This window comes from Rhineura floridana, chromosome 7 (genome assembly GCF_030035675.1).
Source record: "Rhineura floridana isolate rRhiFlo1 chromosome 7, rRhiFlo1.hap2, whole genome shotgun sequence".
Lineage (NCBI taxonomy): Eukaryota > Metazoa > Chordata > Lepidosauria > Squamata > Rhineuridae > Rhineura > Rhineura floridana.
Genome location: NC_084486.1, coordinates 98,087,514 through 98,107,101, shown reverse-complemented (window position 1 = coordinate 98,107,101; position 19,588 = coordinate 98,087,514). Strand labels below are relative to the sequence as shown.

At 43.9% G+C, this 19,588-nt stretch overlaps 1 protein-coding gene across 1 annotated transcript; it reads right to left on the bottom strand.

Annotated features, from left to right (window-relative positions):
• Positions 1 to 9,541: 9,541 nt before the first annotated feature.
• On the bottom strand, positions 9,542 to 18,718 carry DTYMK (deoxythymidylate kinase). Its single transcript, XM_061636646.1, has 5 exons — positions 17,939 to 18,718; positions 16,962 to 17,070; positions 15,521 to 15,611; positions 13,331 to 13,528; positions 9,542 to 12,467 (listed from the first exon to the last, which is right to left on the bottom strand). The coding sequence occupies exons 1-5, from the start codon at positions 18,066 to 18,068 to the stop codon at positions 12,357 to 12,359; spliced, it is 639 nt and encodes a 212-aa protein (XP_061492630.1). The 5' UTR covers positions 18,069 to 18,718; the 3' UTR covers positions 9,542 to 12,356.
• Between the last annotated feature and the right edge of the window lie 870 nt (positions 18,719 to 19,588).

Below are 19,588 nucleotides of genomic sequence, written 5' to 3'. Positions count from 1 at the left end.
AGCAACTCAAGTGTCAGGAAAAGATAAAATACATTTCAAAGACAACATACATGTGTTAATAGGCTAAATCCAAGATGGTTTAAATATCCAGGTATCAAAACTGTGATGTTGTAATTAACACATACAAATAAATTACACTGAAATCTGCCCTTGGTCCCCCTAAGCAGCAGGGTCTACTGTGAAAGCAGCTCTGTAGTGTGTCATGTAGAAGTCTTCCCAAGTCTAAGCTCCTCCTTAATGGGTGCTGCCAGGGATTTAATGATTCTTTAATTCGTAGAATGTGCTTTTTCACTTAGCTTTAGTACCCATCAGAGCAGGACTTTGGGACAGACCAGAGGCCAGCTGCAGCAGGATTGGCTTACTTCAAAATGTTGTAATACACATTACTTTCTAAAGAACTTTCTTCCCCATAAAACCATTAATTCTTAGCTGCAGCTCTAGTACCCATTCCATGCTTTTATATAAGCCAGGTGTGTTACATACAGCAACAGGACCTGCTGTACACTAAACACAAAAGAATCAAATGCATACAAGAATCGGATACATATCTACAGAATGACTAAGGGTAGAATATGGAAGGTTGGAAGCTGGGCAAACCAGTCTACATCGAGGAAGCCAGTGTAACTTAAACCAGCTGAAGTTACACCATCTTAAAGTATGTCAAAGCCTACCTCCATTCAGGAGCCCTTGGAGGGCAGAATGTTGGCTTAGCTAGCTGTCATTTTCCGAGCTTAACTTATGCCAGGCTTGGAGGTCACATAACTGAGGAGAATATAGGATGTAGCGTAAGCCTTCCCTTGGCCCCATCCTGCAACACATCCAGAACACCCCTTTTTTGGAGACAACACTGGCTTAATTTACACCAGTCTCTGCTGAGCCAGGAGGGGCAGGGTTTTCTGGCTGAGTTGGGACCCAGCCAGCCATCTGTCATATCCTAACTCCCCTCACCTTTGCATAAATATCTAAAGGTATTTATGCCTAACTCAAGAAAAATATAGACCCCAACAGATTGTGTCAAATTGTGGTTCCTCATGGGCATTATGCATCATATAGCATTATGTGCCCAAGCCAAACAAACATAAGATTAAAAAAACCTGAAGCATTCTCAAGCCTATTGTAGCACATTTAGCTTGGGAAAGGTCTATAGGTTTACATCTTTTGATTAAAATTAGGTACATGGAAGGTAATTTATATATTTCTATTTTCTGTTAACTGAACACATGTAAGATTAATAAGACCAGACAATAACTAGGTAGGCCAGTGCCTAAATTCCACCTGAGACCAAGAAATGATGTAGTGCTAATCACATACTATTGTACCTCCCCTGCCCTCCCGTGCAAACTGATGGTGATCTTGAGATGTTACCCATTACTGCAACTCCATTCAAATTGAATAGTGGATTTTGAGCGTAGCACTGCACTTTTGTCAAACCATTTCTAGAAATAAGGGACAAGGCTTCTGATAAAACAGTAGCACATATTCTGAATGACATTAACGCTTTGCCCCTCAAATTACATGGAAGCAGTAATCAAAATACTATTGAGTTCAATGTGGGAAATTACCTGGGATGTCCCACACAGTTTGTTTTTCAAAAGGTGGTGCTTCTCACTATTCAGATTAAAGGGAAGCTGAAAGGTACAGGTAGAAGGCTTAAATCCCTTCAGGGGCCTTGGGGGTTATTATATTAGAAAAGCTGCACACAATTCCAACCTAATGACAGCATGATTAAATAAGACTCCTGGCTACAAAAGGCAAGACCACTTTCTTTAAAAATGGGAAGATTGAAAAACTGGCAAATAAGTTAACAGGTACATTAAGGATGAATTTGAAGAGTGCATTGCTAAAGAGACACACAAATTATTTCTTTATGCCTTGCTAATAGAAAACTAAAAAAAGGCTATAGAACCATAACGTGTTTAAAGGTGGTAATGGCAAGAATACTGCAAGAAGAAGCTCATTATTTGCCTCAGTCTTCACTTCAGAGTATGGTGGAGAGACTTACACCCAAAGAGAAGGACGTGCCAGGTAAGGGGAACACAGCCCAGACATGTTGTGGCTGTGCCTTGTTCCGGTCCTTCCCACACCCGCAAGGTCGTTAGTAGTCCTCTCAGCCAACTCTCAGATCTCCAGTTGCTGCTCTTAAATGCCAGATCGGTAAATAATAAAACCTCCCTTGTCCACGATTTGATTGTGGATGAGGCAGCCGATCTGGCATGCATAACCAAGACCTGGGTGGGCGAGCAGGGAGGAGTTGGTCTCTCTCAGCTCTGCCCACCGGGGTACTTGGTTCAGCATCATGGTAGATCTGAGGGTCGGGGAGGTGGGGTTGCTGTCGTCTATAAGAGTTCCATCTCACTCACCAAGCACCATGTTCATGCAGTTACTGGCCTGGAGTGTTTGCACCTTGTGTTGGGCCAGAGGGACAGGCTGGGAATCCTTTTGGTGTACCGCCCACCTTGCTGCCCAATGGCTTCCCTAACTGAGCTGGCGGAAGTGGTCTCGGATATATTTCTGAAATCCCCCAGACTATTAGTACTGGGGGATTTCAACATTCATGCTGAGACTACTTTGTCTGGCGCGGCTCAGGACTTCATGGCTTCCATGACAGCCATGGGGCTGTCTCAATATGTTAGTGGTCCAACGCATGCATCGGGGCACACTCTAGACCTTGTTTTTGCTACTGAACATTGGGATAGTGATCTGGATGTGGGGAGTCTTACAACACTCCCTCTGTCATGGACAGATCACTGCTTGAAGTTTAGACTTTCAGTAACCTCTTCCCTCTGCAAGGGTGGGGGACCTATTAAATTGGTCCGCCCCCAGAGACTAATGGATCCTGAAGGTTTTCAAAGGGCTCTGGGGGATTTTCCGGCTGATAGGACTGGCGCTCCTGTTGAAGCCCTGGTCGCTCTGTGGAATACGGAGATGACCCGGGCGGTTGACACGATCGCTCCTGCATGCCCTCTCCTGTGTAGAGCTCATACAGCTCCATGGTATACTCCGGAGCTGAGAGCGATGAAGCAAGATAGGAGGCGGCTTGAGCGGAAATGGAGGCGAACTCCCGATGGATACAATTATGCGCTGGTTAGTGCTTCAACTAAGCTGTATGTAGGAGCGGTGAAGGCAGCTAAAAAACATCATTTTGCTGCCACTATTAAATCATCTCTCTGCCGCCCAGTGGAGCTTTTTCGAGTTGTCCGGGGGCTTCTTCATTCAAACCCTCTGGACACAGTGGAATCATCGGAGGCCCGCTGCAATCAGTTTGCTGATCACTTCCAGGATAAGATCTCATGTATCCGCCGGGACTTAGACTCTCAAGTTATAGTAGTTGATCCTAGTGAGGTGTCCGGAGCACAGTCTTGTCATGTTTTGCTGGATGAGTTCCAGTTGGTTCAGCTCGAGGACGTGGACAAGGTGCTTGGACAGGTACGTGCAACCACTTCGGTACTAGATCCTTGCCCCTCTTGGCTAATAAAAACTAGCAGGGATGGAACAGTTGGCTGGGCCAAGGAAGTGATAAATGCCTCTTTACGAGAGGGAGTGGTCCCTGGCTGTCTGAAAGAGGCAGTGGTGAGACCGCTTCTTAAAAAGCCTTCCTTGGACCCAGACGTTTTGAACAGCTACAGGCCAGTGGCGAATGTTCCATTCCTGGGCAAGGTCTTGGAACGAGTGGTTGCTGGCCAGCTCCAGGCGCTATTGGATGAAACCGATTATCTAGATCCATTTCAATCGGGTTTTAGGCCCAGTTTTGGCACCGAGACAGCCTTGGTACCCTTTATGATGACCTATGTCGGGAGAGAGACAGAGGGAGTGTAACTGCTCCACGAGCTAGAGGGAGCCCCAGCTGACGAAGCATCAAGGCCCCAGCTGACAAAGCGTCAAGGCGAGTTAAGCAGCAGAGCGAGTTCGGCAGCAGGGCGAGGAGGCCAGGGCCCCCCACTCTGCCCGTCTGTTCCCTGACCTCAACTAAACCGCAGTCTCCAACCCATTGACGTAATAAACCTTAAACAAAACTATGCAGGTAAGAAGCCAGCAGGGGTGTGGGGGCTTTCCAGTGTTTTGCACCGCCTGCAGCATGTACGACTATCTGCCTGTTGGACAGAAGTCGTGGGTGTGCTCTCGGTGCAATGAGCTCCTGGCTCTCCGGGAACGACTTCATTTCCTTGAGGCCAAGGTGGCGGACCTGGAAAAGCTGAGAGAGGCAGAAGGTGTGTGGAGGAGGCCTTCAGGGACGTTATAGCTGTGTCCCACTCCAACAATGATAGCTCTCCTGCTATCATGGACAACGATGGTCTCGGGGAAGGACAGCATCCAGCTGAGGAAGAGGGAAACGATCCCTTAGAAGGGACCCATTCCTTGGGGGATGAGCAGCTATCCTCTCGTGCCAAGGATATATCTCCAGGGGGTGGAGGGATCCTTGTAGTGGGTGATTCAATCATTAGGAACATAGACAGTGGGGTGTGTGATGGGCGTGTAGACCGCAAGGTGTTTTGCCTGCCTGGTGCAAAGGTTGCGGATATCGCCCGTCGTTTAGATAGTTTGGTAGACAGTGCTGGGAAGGAGTCAGTGGTCGTGGTGCACGTTGGCACCAACGACATGGGGAAATGCAGCCGTGAGGTCCTGGAAGCAAAATTTAGGTTGCTAGGTAGGATGCTGAAAGCCAGGACCTCCAAGGTGGCTTTCTCTGAAATGCTACTGGTTCCACGCGCAGGACCAGACAGACAGGCCCAGCTTTGCAGACTCAATGCGTGGATGAGACGATGGTGTCGGGTGGAAGGGTTTGGATTTGTTAGGCACTGGGGAACATTTTGGGACAAGCCGGGCCTGTACAAAAGGGACGGGCTCCACTTGAACCAGAATGGAACCAGACTGCTGGCACTTAAAATTAAAAAGGTAGCAGAGCAGCTTTTAAACTGACTGAGGGGGGAAACCCGACAGGAGCTGAGAAAGGTCCGGTTCGGAATAAACCTCCCCCCTGGGATAAAAACCAAAGAAATGATGAAATTTTAAAAGGGGTAGGCCTAGAAGTAGGCATTGTGAGAGCAGGGGCACAGGATATAAATTCAGAAGAGCAAAATTACCACAGGCCTAACCACAAGTGCCAAAGACACTTGAAGAGAGACACTGCTTACAAGTGCCTGTACGCTAATGCTAGGAGCCTCCGAACCAAGATGGGAGAACTGGAGTGCTTGGTCTTAGAGGAGAGCATTGATATAGTGAGCATAACGGAGACCTGGTGGAATGGAGAAAACCAGTGGGATACGGTTATCCCTGGATATAAACTATATCGGAAGGACAGGGAAGGACGTATTGGTGGCGGAGTCGCTCTATATGTGAAAGAAGGCATTGAATCCAGCAAGCTCGAAACCCCAAAAGAGGCAGACTCCTCCACAGAATCGTTGTGGGTGGTGATACCGTGCCCCAGGAGGGACTTAATACTGGGAACGATCTATCGTCCCCCTGATCAAAATGCTCAGGGAGACCTTGAGATGAGATATGAAATTGAGGAAGCATCCAAACTAGGAAATGTGGTAGTAATGGGTGACTTCAACTACCCGGACATAGACTGGCTGCATATGTGTTCCAGTCATGACAAAGAAGCAAAGTTTCTAGATATTCTAAATGACTATTCCCTAGACCAGTTGGTCATGGAACCGACCAGAGGGACGGCAACCCTGGACTTAATCCTCAGTGGGGACCGGGACCTGGTGCAAGATGTAAGTGTTGTTGAACCGATTGGGAGCAGTGACCACAGTGCTATTAAATTAAACATACATGTAACTGGCCAATTGCCAAGAAAATCCAACACGGTCACATTTGACTTCAAAAGAGGAAACTTCACAAAAATGAGGGGATTGGTAAAAAGAAAGCTGAAAAACAAAGTCCAGAGGGTCACATCGCTTGAAAATGCTTGGAAGTTGTTTAAAAACACTATATTAGAAGCTCAACTGGAGTGCATACCGCAGATCAGAAAAGGTACCGCCAGGGCCAAGAAGATGCCAGCATGGTTAACGAGCAAAGTCAAGGAAGCTCTTAGAGGCAAAAAGTCTTCCTTCAGAAAATGGAAGTCTTGTCCGAATGAAGAAAATAAAAAAGAACACAAACTCTGGCAAAAGAAATGCAAGAAGACAATAAGGGATGCTAAAAAAGAATTTGAGGAGCACATTGCTAAGAACATAAAAACCAACAAAAAATTCTATAAATACATTCAAAGCAGGAGACCATCTAGGGAGACAATTGGACCCTTGGATAAGGGAGTCAAAGGTGTACTAAAGAACGATAAGGAGATTGCAGAGAAGCTAAATGAATTCTTTGCATCTGTCTTCACAGTGGAAGATATAGGGCAGATCCCTGAACCTGAACTAACATTTGCAGGAAGGGATTCTGAGGAACTGAGACAAATAGTGGTAACGAGAGAGGAAGTTCTAAGCTTAATGGACAATATAAAAACTGACAAATCACCGGGCCCGGATGGCATCCACCCGAGAGTTCTCAAAGAACTCAAAGGTGAAATTGCTGATCTGCTAACTAAAATATGTAACTTGTCCCTTGGGTCCTCCTCCGTGCCTGAGGACTGGAAAGTGGCAAATGTAACGCCAATCTTCAAAAAGGGATCCAGAGGGGATCCCGGAAATTACAGGCCAGTTAGCTTAACTTCTGTCCCTGGAAAACTGGTAGAAAGTATGATTAAAGCTAGATTAACTAAGCACATAGAAGAACAAGCCTTGCTGAAGCAGAGCCAGCATGGCTTCTGCAAGGGAAAGTCCTGTCTCAGTAACCTATTAGAATTCTTTGAGAGAGTCAACAAGCATATAGATAGAGGGGATCCAGTGGACATAGTGTACTTAGACTTTCAAAAAGCGTTTGACAAGGTACCTCACCAAAGGCTTCTGAGGAAGCTTAGCAGTCATGGAATAAGAGGAGAGGTCCTCTTGTGGATAAGGAATTGGTTAAGAAGCAGAAAGCAGAGAGTAGGAATAAACGGACAGTTCTCCCAATGGAGGGCTGTAGAAAGTGGAGTCCCTCAAGGATCGGTATTGGGACCTGTACTTTTCAACTTGGTCATTAATGACCTAGAATTAGGAGTGAGCAGTGAAGTGGCCAAGTTTGCTGACGACACTAAATTGTTCAGGGTTGTTAAAACAAAAAGGGATTGCGAAGAGCTCCAAAAAGACCTCTCCAAACTGAGTGAATGGGCGGAAAAATGGCAAATGCAATTCAATATAAACAAGTGTAAAATTATGCATATTGGAGCAAAAAATCTTAATTTCACATATACGCTCATGGGGTCTGAACTGGCGGTGACCGACCAGGAGAGAGACCTCGGGGTTGTAGTGGACATCAGGATGAAAATGTCGACCCAGTGTGCGGCAGCTGTGAAAAAGGCAAATTCCATGCTAGCGATAATTAGGAAAGGTATTGAAAATAAAACAGCCGATATCATAATGCCGTTGTATAAATCTATGGTGCGGCCGCATTTGGAATACTGTGTACAGTTCTGGTCGCCTCATCTCAAAAAGGATATTATAGAGTTGGAAAAGGTTCAGAAGAGGGCAACCAGAATGATCAAGGGGATGGAGCGACTCCCTTACGAGGAAAGGTTGCAGCATTTGGGGCTTTTTCATTTAGAGAAAAGGCGGGTCAGAGGAGACATGATAGAAGTGTATAAAATTATGCATGGCATTGAGAAAGTGGATAGAGAAAAGTTCTTCTCCCTCTCTCATGATACTAGAACTCGTGGACATTCAAAGAAGCTGAATGTTGGAAGATTCAGGACAGACAAAAGGAAGTACTTCTTTACTCAGTGCATAGTTAAACTATGGAATTTGCTCCCACAAGATGCAGTAATGGCCACCAGCTTGGATGGCTTTAAAAGATTAGACAAATTCATGGAGGACAGGGCTATTAATGGCTACTAGCCATGATGGCTGTGCTCTGCCACCCTAGTCAGAGGCAGCATGCTTCTGAAAACCAGTTGCCGGAAGCCTCAGGAGGGGAGAGTGTTCTTGCACTCGGGTCCTGCTTGCGGGCTTCCGCCAGGCACCTGGTTGGCCACTGTGAGAACAGGATGCTGGACTAGATGGGCCACTGGCCTGATCCAGCAGGCTCTTCTTATGTTCTTATGTTCTTACGTTTAACTCTGTTGATTCTCCTTGATATCTCAGCGGCTTTTGATACCATCGACCATGGTATCCTTCTGGAGAGGCTCGCGGAGTTGGGAGTTGGAGGTACTGCTTGGCAGTGGTTCCGCTCTTACTTGGCGGGTCGTCTCCAGAAGGTAGTGCTCGGGGAACATTGCTCGACACCGTGGGTTCTCCAATATGGGGTCCCGCAGGGGTCAGTTTTGTCCCCCCTGCTTTTTAATATCTACATGAAGCCGTTGGGAGAGGTCATCAGGAGTTTTGGAGTGCGTTGTCATCAGTATGCTGATGACACGCAGCTCTGCTTCTCCTTTTCATCTTCTTCAGGTGAGGCTGTCGATGTGCTGAACCATTGCCTGGCCACGACAATGGACTGCATGAGAGTTAACAAACTGAAGCTCAATCCAGACAAGACTGAGATGCTGTTGGTGGATGGGTTCTCTGATTGGATGGTGGATATACACCCTGTCCTGGACGGGGTTACACTTCCCCTAAAGGAGCGGGTTTGTAGTCTGGGAGTCTTTTTAGACTCTTCCCTCTCACTTGAGGCTCAAGTAGCCTCGGTGGCAAGGAATGCGTTTTACCAACTTCGGTTGGTAGCCCAGCTATGTCCCTATTTGAGTAAAGAGGACCTTACATCAGTGGTACATGCTCTGGTAACCTCACGTTTGGATTACTGCAATGCGCTCTACGTAGGGCTACCTCTGAAGACAGTTCGGAAGCTACAGCTAGTGCAAAACACGGCAGCCAGACTGCTAACAAGGACCAAGCGGTCCGAGCATATAACACCTGTTCTGGCCCGCTTGCACTGGCTGCCAGTACGTTTCCGGGCCAGATTCAAAGTGTTGGTATTAACCTATAAAGCCTTACACGGTGCAGGACGACGTTACCTTGCCGAACGCCTCTTCCGATATGAACCGGCCCGTACACTACGTTCTACTACGAAGGCCCTCCTCCGGGTTCCAACTCATAGGGAGGCCCGGAGGTTGGTGACAAGATCTAGGGCCTTCTCAGTGGTGGCCCCCGAACTATGGAATAGTCTCCCCGAGGAAGTGCGCCTGGCGCCGACTCTGCTTTCTTTTCGGCGCCAGGTTAAAACCTTCTTATTCTCTGAAGCATTTTAATTTAAATTGATTTAATTTTAAAAAATGTTATTGTATTGATTTTAGATTGCATTATTTTTGTACTATATTGTGTCATTTATTGTATTTCTTATGTTATTGTATTGCCATGTTCACTGCCGAGAGAGCTATTGCTAGTCAGGCGGTATATAAATTTAATAAATAATAATAATAATAAGCATTGCCTTTGAAGTTTTTTTTAAAGAGCAATAATCATATGAAGTTTTAGAACTGAGAAAGTCAACAAAATAAGTCATAATCTGCAAGGCATTCACACAATTCTTCTAAGAACTCAAATACAATTTATGATAATTAAAAACATTGCTACAATCAGGCTATTTACTAGATGGACAGTAGTCGCTAGGGTTTTTTTAAATCAAGGTGGCTAATTAGCAAGGAAAGGCTAATACGTCTTTTTTATTTAGAAAACATATGCTTACAGAGATATGTAATCATTTTGTGGGGGGGTGTTATGAGCAGGGTATAGACATTTTTCCTTTTATAATATTGGAATTCAGGGTCACCCGATGAATAGGCAACAGAGCTCAAGGCTTGGAGAGGTAAATCTCGAATTTGAAGCCATGGAAAAGTTGACATTTTGGGGAAAATATGCAATACTTGTACTTTTTTAAGCACCCTTTACAGTTCAAGTCACTTTCTTACTTTAGGAACATAAAATATATTGTGTATAACTTAGCTTGCCACTAAATTATGTTCAGTATATTAAGAGTACATTTTAGTCAGACATTAATTACAAATTGAATTTACTTTTTAATTTTTTTTGTTACAAATGGAGCTATAAGTTGCTGAACTGTAAGGAACCTAATATCTCTTTGACTCAGCCAGTTTATGAGGAGCAGGCAAAAATAATAAAAACAGGAGTTTAACATTATAGTAAAAAAAAATTATGTATTCTGAAACCTGTCTCCTCTAGTCCTCCAGTGTTAAGCAGACATAAACCACTCATTTTCATAATAAAGCTGAGAAAGAGTAGAAGGGGGCAAGATTCAACAAATACTACATGAAATATGAGTTTCATTTTCTGAGCTATTGCTTTTAGTTTCTCCTTCATATTTGTGATTGTATTTATCATGGACTTGAAAAAAATTGCCCAGATTGAAACAAGCAACTATACCCTTTTATGTCATAACTCCAATTTTTTCAGAAAAAACAAAAAAGGCTTTTGGGAAAAAATGGGGTGGAAACCCAGTCCCCCCCCCACCCAATTTTCCCCCAGACATTCAAATCTCTATTCAAGGCAAATCAAAAGGGAGATATCTATCAATGGCTATTATCTCTGATAGCTATATGGAACTTCCATGTTCTGGAGCAGAATACCTTTGGTCACCACATGCTAGATAACTGGGAAGAATTTTTGACCATTGTATCCTACATGTGGAGTGGTAGTGGCATGAGAGTCTGCTCCAGTAAATAAATTCTTATGCTTCTATAGATCAGGGTAGGGAAGCTGTGGCCCTTCAAATACTGTTGAACTCCCAATTTCCAATTAACTGCAGCCAGTATTGTCAATGCTCAGAGATGATGGGAGTTCTGGTCAAGCAACATCTGAAAGGTTCCTATGACATACTACATAAGAGACCATACTAGGTAAGTTAGGCTGAATTAATCATGGTCAGAATAAGGCTAAGGACTGTTTCACACATGATACTTTTTCCCATTCCAACAATCTCCATGCAGAAAAGTATGTGTACTAATCATGACAAAGAGTGGTGTGTTGCTCCAAGTATGTAGGTTGCTGCCTTGGGATCCTTTTGGGAGGAAAGGCAGGATATAAACTTAATAAAAATGATAATAATAAAAATAATAGGTTGGGAAGTTAATGCAGTATCATCGTTGTTGGGAAGATAGGGAGCAACCTCATATGAAGTAACCTTAAGGAAGTCTGATTTAGAGTAGAGGTGCCACACCTGTGGGCCTTCAGGTCTTGTACTACAACTCTCACTATCCCTGTTTACTGGCCATGCTTGCTGAGACCACCTGGAAGGTGACAAGTTAACCACTCTAATCTAGAGGAAAAAGTGCTCAATCAGCACTGGGGTGGGCATATTCCAAGTTACTTAATCATCCAGTCAAGCACATACTGCAGGGATGGGGAACCTCCAAGGGTTCCTTTTTTGGCCCTCAGGGCTCTTCCACGTCATACCTCCTTTCCTCAGCTATACCCTTCACCAGCTCTGCCCTGCATCCTCCTTGAGTGCGTTTTCCTGGCTGGAATGTGTTCTTGAACTGCAAAACATTGTGATAATGTATCTTGCTTGTGTGGATGGAGATGTGGGTGTATGTAGAAACCTCTGACTTTTGCCTAGTTAGAATGTAGCTTACTATAAAAAGATTTCCCACTTTTTGCCTCTTGGTTGGGTACCACTGGCCAGTGGAGGCTGGTCCATGAGGGCAAATGGGGCATTGCTCCACTGACCAGTCTGCCCTCAGCCAGCCCACACTTGCCTGCCTTCTAACTTCAGTCCAGGGGTTGGTACTTCTTACTCCTTGGTCTTAATGTTGCCGTTGTAGAACTCACCAGGGAGAAGGATAGTGATACAACAAGGATTAGTTGGCACTGCCAGTCATGGGCTGTGGCTCCACCTACTGTTGGCCTCCCTGGGGTCAGCCCCACCAGTCCCAATGGGCACCAGCCACCATTGTGTGGCCTTCCAAAGGTTGCCCATGAGGCAAATGTGGCCCTGAGGCTGAAAAAGGTTCTCAGTGGAACATATTTTGTGCTTGAAGACATTCATGTGAGAAGACGACATTTATTGGTAAACTTCTTTCCCCTCCTTACCAAAGGATTGAGCTGGTTTAAAAAAAAAAAAAAAACGAGACTAGAAAAACAGCAGCTACTATGTGTTGAAGTAGAAGTCTCTGTTTGTGGAATAAAAAGACCTGAGTCTAATGCTTCTTTCATGCACCTACTCCACTACAAGTCCCCGCAGAATTGCTTCCAAGGGAAGATTATTGTCTTATAGCAAATCTAACAAATCCTGTTTGGTCATATAAATACTGGGTTGCTTGAAGGTGAACAGTGCAGACTTTGGCTAGATGAGGAGTGACCCCCAGGAGATGATATAAGCCAGTCCTACTTCCACAGTTCTCCTATGGGTTTGTGTTGAGCTTCTTGCATGGCCTCTTCTGCAAAGGATTTAATTTCATTGTGCAAGTCCTCTATGTTCTTTGAAGCATCAATAACCTGTGTCCAAAAAACCCCCCAAAGACACATTAAACATTCTTCATGCACAACCCAACTACAGAAGAACTGTTAGTAGAAGAAATACCAAGAGCAAAGTATTAGAACACACTAAATATATATTATGGCTTCATGCCCATGCTTACTCTCATCTGCTTTTATTATGTAATATATGCAAACATAATACAAGATTTCCCCATTTCTTTGCCCAACTGCTGAAAAATTAATCTAGACCACCAAACAAACTGTGGTACCTAATAGCACAGTCCTATGTACATATCTGTTCAGAAGTAAGTCCTGCTGTGTCCAATAGGGCTGACTACCTAGTAAGTATATTGAGGACTATAGCCTGAAAGGAATATTTTGATAATTATTACCTTCTACTATCGCTAGTTATGACAAAAAAGCCACTAAAAATGAATAGGCATGTTTACTTGGAGTAAGTCCCGCCAAATTCCTTCTAGAGCAAACTGTTTTTAAGATCAGTATGCATGTCAGGCCACCCATCTGTCAAAATCGCCACAGGGGTCCAGGTCTAGCCTACTGGCCAGGTCCAGGTCCCCATCCCTGCTCTAGGCTGAATTTATAGCTTTCTTTCCTAGACTTAATTTCAAGCAAGGTTTGCTGCCTACTTTCCTATTCACTCAACTGGCATGTTATATTGGTTGTTTCCTATCCTGTATTATGATGCCAAGGTGGCCTTCCTTGCAACTGGTTTTAAAGTTTAGCATTTTTTTCCTCTTGGGAATTCAAGACAGGGAAGATAATTTTGTTAGTGGTTCTTTCCCCTCAACAGATGCTTTAAATCACCTAGAAGTTTTGTTTTATGAATTCCGCAAGGTTTCTCTTGAAGTTTCCTTTTTTACCTTCCAGCTTAAAGTCGTATCTTTCATCAAATGGTTGAAGTGTTGTAGAACTTTCTCCTGAAAAGAGCTGTTCTCATATCGTTCATTTCCAAAGTCTCCTCGTTTGGCTGCTTCAGATGTGCTCAACTGAAGAAAAAGGATCAAGTCTGGCTTTGGAAGCCCCACATCAGGTTGCTTACACCATTCCAAGGAGAAATTCTGTCCAGAGAGAAATGAGAGATGCAAATAAACAAATGAAGCCAAGGAGCAATTTTACAGGAGTACAGGAACCTGTTTTATACGGAGTCAGATCACTGATTTATCTAGCTCAGCACCATCTACAGTGACTGGCAGAGTAAGTCTCTGGTGTTTCAGACAGGGTTTGTTTCTTGTCCTACCTGGAAATACCAGGGATCAAACCTGACATCTTTTGTATGCAGAGAACATATCCTACCACTGAACTACATCACCTCCCCAAGACTAGGGGATAGAAGATCTGGACTATAATCCTACACACGGCTGTTTTAAACCAAAAGGTACTCAAAAGTGTAGGTCTGAGCAGAATTGCAGTCCAGTACTCTAAAAGTGATATGGTGAAAATGCCAACGAAGTTCTTAGTAATAAATTGGACCAGATTCACAACTACTGCATCAAAATATAACTTGATCTCAGATTAGCTCAACATATTTAAGATTCTATCATGATTGTATGAATTTACAAACAGGGACATTAACTAAAAGGCCCAGTCTACTGAAGCAGTCCTTTGTATGTGCAGAAATGTTGTAACTGAGAAACATTGTTGTTCAATTGTGTTTGATTTGGACTTGGAGTTGTATGATCCTTCAAAAGAGGGCCTCAGCTAAGTGACCATTGCAATCACAGCTCTGTATTGATAGAATTAATCCCATTTCAAAATATGAACAAAATAAAAATGGTAAACCATCCTGCTCTCATCATGGTTTAAAAATAATAAAATGGCACAATCAGCCTTTAAGAGGTGGGTCCAATTCACAACATAAGCCAGAAAACACAAATTAGGTTGTTTCTGACTGATTGGTTTACAGTGTGATTGAACAGTGCTCATCAACCACTGAAAAATCTAATATAACAATTTGTTGTTGTTGTTATGTGCCTTAAAGTCGAATACGACTTATGGCGACCCTATGAATCAGTGACCTCCAAGAGCATCTGTCATGAACCACCCTGTTCAGATCTTGCAAGTTCAGGTCTGTGGCTTCCTTTATGGAATCAATCCATCTCTTGTCTGGTCTTCCTTTTTTTCTACTCCCTTCTGTTTTTCCCAGCATTATTGTCTTTTCTAGGGAATCATGTCTTCTCATTATGTGTCCAAAGTATGATAACCTCAGTTTCATCATTTTAGCTTCTAGTGACCGTTCTGGTTTAATTTGTTCTGACACCCAATTATTTGTCTTTTTCGCGGTCCATGGTATCCACAAAGCTCTTCTCCACCACAGTCACTGTCCAACTTTCACATCCATACATAGAGATTGGGAATATCATGGTCAGAATGATCCTGACTTTAGTGTTCAGTGATACACCTTTGCATTTGAGGACCTTTTCTAGTTCTCTCATAGCTGCCCTCCCCAGTCCTAGCCTTCTTCCGATTTCTTGACTATTGTCTCCATTTTGGTTAATGACTAACAATGTCTGTCCTAAATTACTTGCATGAAAACACTGCCATAATTCAAAGTTTGCATTGCTATGTTCATGCAAGCAGCACAAGGAAATTAGTGGCCAAGTCAGTCATAAGGCAACCTGTATCCAAGGCAGAAACTGCACACTTCAGCTTAGTTTAATTTGCATGCGTTACACTGCCAATATTCTAGTTTCTCAAACACCAAGAAATGTAAAGTAGTAACAAATACAAAAAAAGGCTTATTGTTTCAGAGTTGTTTTCTGATACTATGAAATGTTAAAAGTCCAACAAATTTAGTCAGGAACCAACCTAACAAGACATCAACATGCCCAGGATTGGACTGCGCAAAAATTAGATTAATCACAGAAGCAACAATTTACCCGTTCGACTCAGTGAGCTTCCTGGATAAACAAAGATCTGAACCTGTTCTCATGTCCAATACTGGTAATTTCCACAATGAGCACAGGCTGATTCAACTTATTGTAATGACAGTTCTGCCAATGTTTCCATAAATACCATCTTCATATTAGACCAGAGTGCTTTTTTTAACCTACCTCTTTAGCACCTGTAAAGGCCACTCCAGAAAATGCATATCTGTCCACTACCAGAGTGATGCCCTGGTTTAATTTCTCTTTAATCAATGGCCTGAATAACAGAAAAGGATAGGTAACACAATTACAGAAAAACTGAAGTGTAAACAAGCCAGTGGCCCATCTAGTTCAGCATTCTGTTCTCACAGCAGCCAGATGCTCATGGGAAGCCCATAAGCAGGACCTAAGTGTGAAGGCACTCTCCCCTCCTGCACTTTCCAGCAACTGGTATTCAGAAGCATACTGCCTCCGACTGTAGAGAGTATATCCATCATGGCTAGTAGCCATTGATAGTGGCATCCTCCATGGATTGTCTAAACCTTTTAAAGCCATCCAGTTTGGTGGCCATCACTGCTGCCTGTGGGAGTGAGCTCCATAATTTAACTCAGCTGCATGATTAAATAGTTTCTTTTATATGTCCTGAATCATTCAGCTTTGCTCGAGGTCCACAAATTCTAGTTATGAAGGGAAAAAAACTTCTCTTTATCTACTCTATCTACTCTCTGCCTGCCATGCATAATTTTATAAACTTCTATCATGTTACCCCTTACTCACCTTTTCTCTAAACTAAAAAGCCTCAAATGCTGCAATCTTTCCTCATAGGGAAGCCCCTCCATCCCCTTGATAATCTTGGTTGCCCTTTTGAATCTTTTCCAACTCTACAATATCCTTATTAAGGTGAGGTGACCAGAACTGTACACAGTATTCCAAATGCGGTCACACCTTGTATAAGGGCATTATGATATTAGCAGTTTTATTTTTGATACTTTTCCTAATGTTCCTTAGCATGGAATTTGCCTTTTTCACAACTGCTGCACAGTTTGACTTTGTTTGACCTTTACATTTAAACCACATTGACAGTGCAATCGTATGCATGCCTACTCAGAAATACCTCCAATGGGACTTCTTCCCAGATTAGTGTATATAGGAGAGACAGGGAACCAATGGCCCTCCAGCTGCTGCTTGGCTACAACTCCCATCATCCCTGTTCATCCCTGATCCTGCTGGCTGGAGTTGATGTAAGTTGGAGTCCAACATCTGGAAAGCCCAAATGTTTCCCACTCCCGGTGTATAGGACTGCAGCCAAAATGTTTTTTATTTCTTCCTACACACACACATTCGGTATTTGAGGTTCAACAAATACTTTGGCTATTTTGGAGAAAACATTGTTTGATTTCCCCCCCCCCTTTTCAGAAATATGACTCAATTCCAATAATCCTGATGATTCCACCAACTTGCACAATGGAAATCCACTTGCACAACAAGAACAGATGGGGGGATGCAAACATCCACTTGGGCTACATTGGATCTCACCCAGAATTCCGCCCACAAAAAAAGTATTAAATTAGTGATAACAGGGACTCAAAACTCAGGGTACTCATGTATTTCACAAAATTCTATTTACGCTTGCTCCCAGCGATTAGCAGAAAATAGCAGATGCACTGCATGGTCCTCCAAATTGTTTTTCTTTTCCAAATAGGAACTTATCAGCTGTCCAATTTCTGTAGATCTGTCTGCAACAAAATGTAGACAAGAGTGCAATAAGACAAACATGGTCAGCTTCCATAAATTCACTCCATCAAACAAACTTCACATTTGGAGGCATGAGTTAAACACAACTCTTCAATATGCTAAAAAGACAGAAACATCTAATATTAGAAATATACATTCCACAGCATCTAAACAGAAAAAAGATAACTGTGATCCCAACACACAAGTGTACATTACACCCTTTGTATTATTAAGCACACAGTGGTGCTACCACAACTTCCATCATAGTACTCCTCACTGTACAAGAATGGTTTGATGCCATTTGCCTCTTTCTTCCCTCTCCAAGTCAATTCACACCAAATTACAAAGTAAATCTAAAATGGAACCAAAGGAAGCATTTTTTTTTTGCAAAATGGTTTCAAACACATCCCAAAGAGTGAAGGTGTGTTTTCCTGAACACACCTTTGAGACTGAAGTTTCCAAGTATCAAAATACTTAGATGTCAAATCCAGAAAAACCCTAGGGCTAGATTACCTAATGAGAAGGGCCAATGACTCAGTCCAAAACTATTACAATGCAAGTATAACACTTTCTACACATCACTGGTAGCACCACTACAAAACAGTCTATGATTGCCACTTTTGCTCTCCTCCAGCACCGACAGTCGCATGACAAACAGACATTCAAGGGGTGAAAAGTGCCCATCACTGCACTTCCGTACTAGTAAAGGATGCGCGCCTGTTGAATTTCAGTTTGTCTCGCGCAGAAGTTAAAGCAAAAGCCCAGACGTCCTGTTAAAGCAGAGGAACGGCCAACTTAAAAAAAAAAAAATTATAAGGCCCTGTAGCGAAGGGGTTGTTTCGGTATACAGTCGCTTTGCGCCCCACATACCAGGAAACCTGAGAAGCTCGGCCCGGTGTCCTCCTGCCCATAGGGCCTCTACCAGCCTTCTGCCCTGTGTGCTTTTGCCAGCTCGGTCCACTCCCTCCAGCACAATCAACGCTCCTCGCCTGCCCGCCATGGCGCGCCCTTTCCCTCAGCCACTTTTCCCGAATGAACGAAGGGACCGAATTGCTGCTGTAGGTTCCCGCGCCTTGACGCGGTCATAGAAAAGTCCTCCAGGCATGTAGAGCGGCCCTGGTGTAACCATGGTAACCAAACCAGCGGGATAGTAGTCCACCCACGTGTGGTCTCCGAAAGTATAGCAAGTCAAAACGATCCTATTCTGAAGGATGAAGGAATGAGACGCGGCAAATGGAAATAAACCGGTCTGTTTTGTTGAAGCAAAATCCAGTTTCCTCTAGAAGCAAAGCGGCAGGAAACGGAATATATCCCCCGCGCGATCATGCAGACCAAATGCACAGTCACTTCAGTCCGTCGGGGCCCCCGCTTCCTTTCTAGGCTTTTGTCAATTTCGCTATTAATTATATTTCAACCAAGCATCAATAGGCCGAAGCACAACCCTTTGATTTCAATGCAACAGGCTTCCTAGTAAGCTTGTAAAGAGTCGCAGCCTAGTAAACTCTCCTCGTCTAGAGAGGTGGAAGCGAAGTGGGAAAACCATCGTTACCAGCGCCTGCGTTTTCCAGCCAAGCCCAAACCTACCACTCGGGAATGTGTGGGCGCGCGTTTGTTGCGAGCGGCGCAAGCATCTGTGGGAGCTTCCAAGCAGTTCTGGCACTCGCCCACCCATGCCCTCTTTTGGAACGTTTTCTAATACATGAAAGGGTGGAGGTTTTTTCACATCACATGTACGTAAACGGGAGGCATTAAAAAGCTTCCGCTCCTTTCCCTTTTTATTCGTAAACAAATGTACGACAAATTTCCAGAATAACGTGCAGCCATATTATTTTTATTTATTATACACGAAAGCTGCTGTAACTGCATATTCATTTGTAAGAATGAAGATTTTTATTTCCTTCCATGGCGAGACATCAGACGTTTACCTGGGACGTAAGCCCCCACTGAAAACAGCGGTACTTACTTCAGAGTAAGCATGCATAGGGTTGCACTCTGTTCCTTATTTAAATCTCATTATTCCCCACCCCGGTTTTGTTTTGTTTAGCGGTACCATAAAACAGGGACCATCTCCAACGGAAAGTGGAAGGAACGTTTCATGGGGTCCAACCAGACAAATGTTCTCCTGGGTGGAGAAATTTTGAGGAGAAAGTGTAATCATCCTATTTTACTTCGCTGAGGCTGTTTAACATGCGAAATACAAATTAACCTTCTGGGAGATGACAGGCGTTTGTTCTGTTAGCTTCTATACGGCCCTAAACCGTGTGATCCCATCCACGTCTACCTGAAAGTAAGCCCCATTGACTTCAGGACTTCCTTCTGAGTAGGCCGTGTGGCACGACGATTGTGTGAGAAGGATGCAGCCGGGCCTGCAGGAGAATTACAGGAGAGGAAACCGTCCTCAGTCAGCAGGAGACTTTCCACTCCTCCCGCAGGAAAATAACCCTTGACTACTGTCTCAATCGTCAGCGCCGTCCCCTCATACAGTGTGCCCCGCCCCCTTCTTTATATGTAGCGGCGGTG

What these genes read in the sequence shown, in the direction of transcription:
- DTYMK (XM_061636646.1), bottom strand. Translation starts at nt 18,068, where the DNA reads ATGGCGGGCAGGCGAGGAGCGTTGATTGTGCTGGAGGGAGTGGACCGA. An exon ending in GCTAATCGCTGGGAGCAAGC is followed by an intron (nt 15,612 to 16,961) that starts GTAAATAGAATT and finishes TCTGTTATTCAG; the next exon opens with GCCATTGATTAAAGAGAAAT. An exon ending in CCTTTACAGGTGCTAAAGAG is followed by an intron (nt 13,529 to 15,520) that starts GTAGGTTAAAAA and finishes CTCTCTGGACAG; the next exon opens with AATTTCTCCTTGGAATGGTG.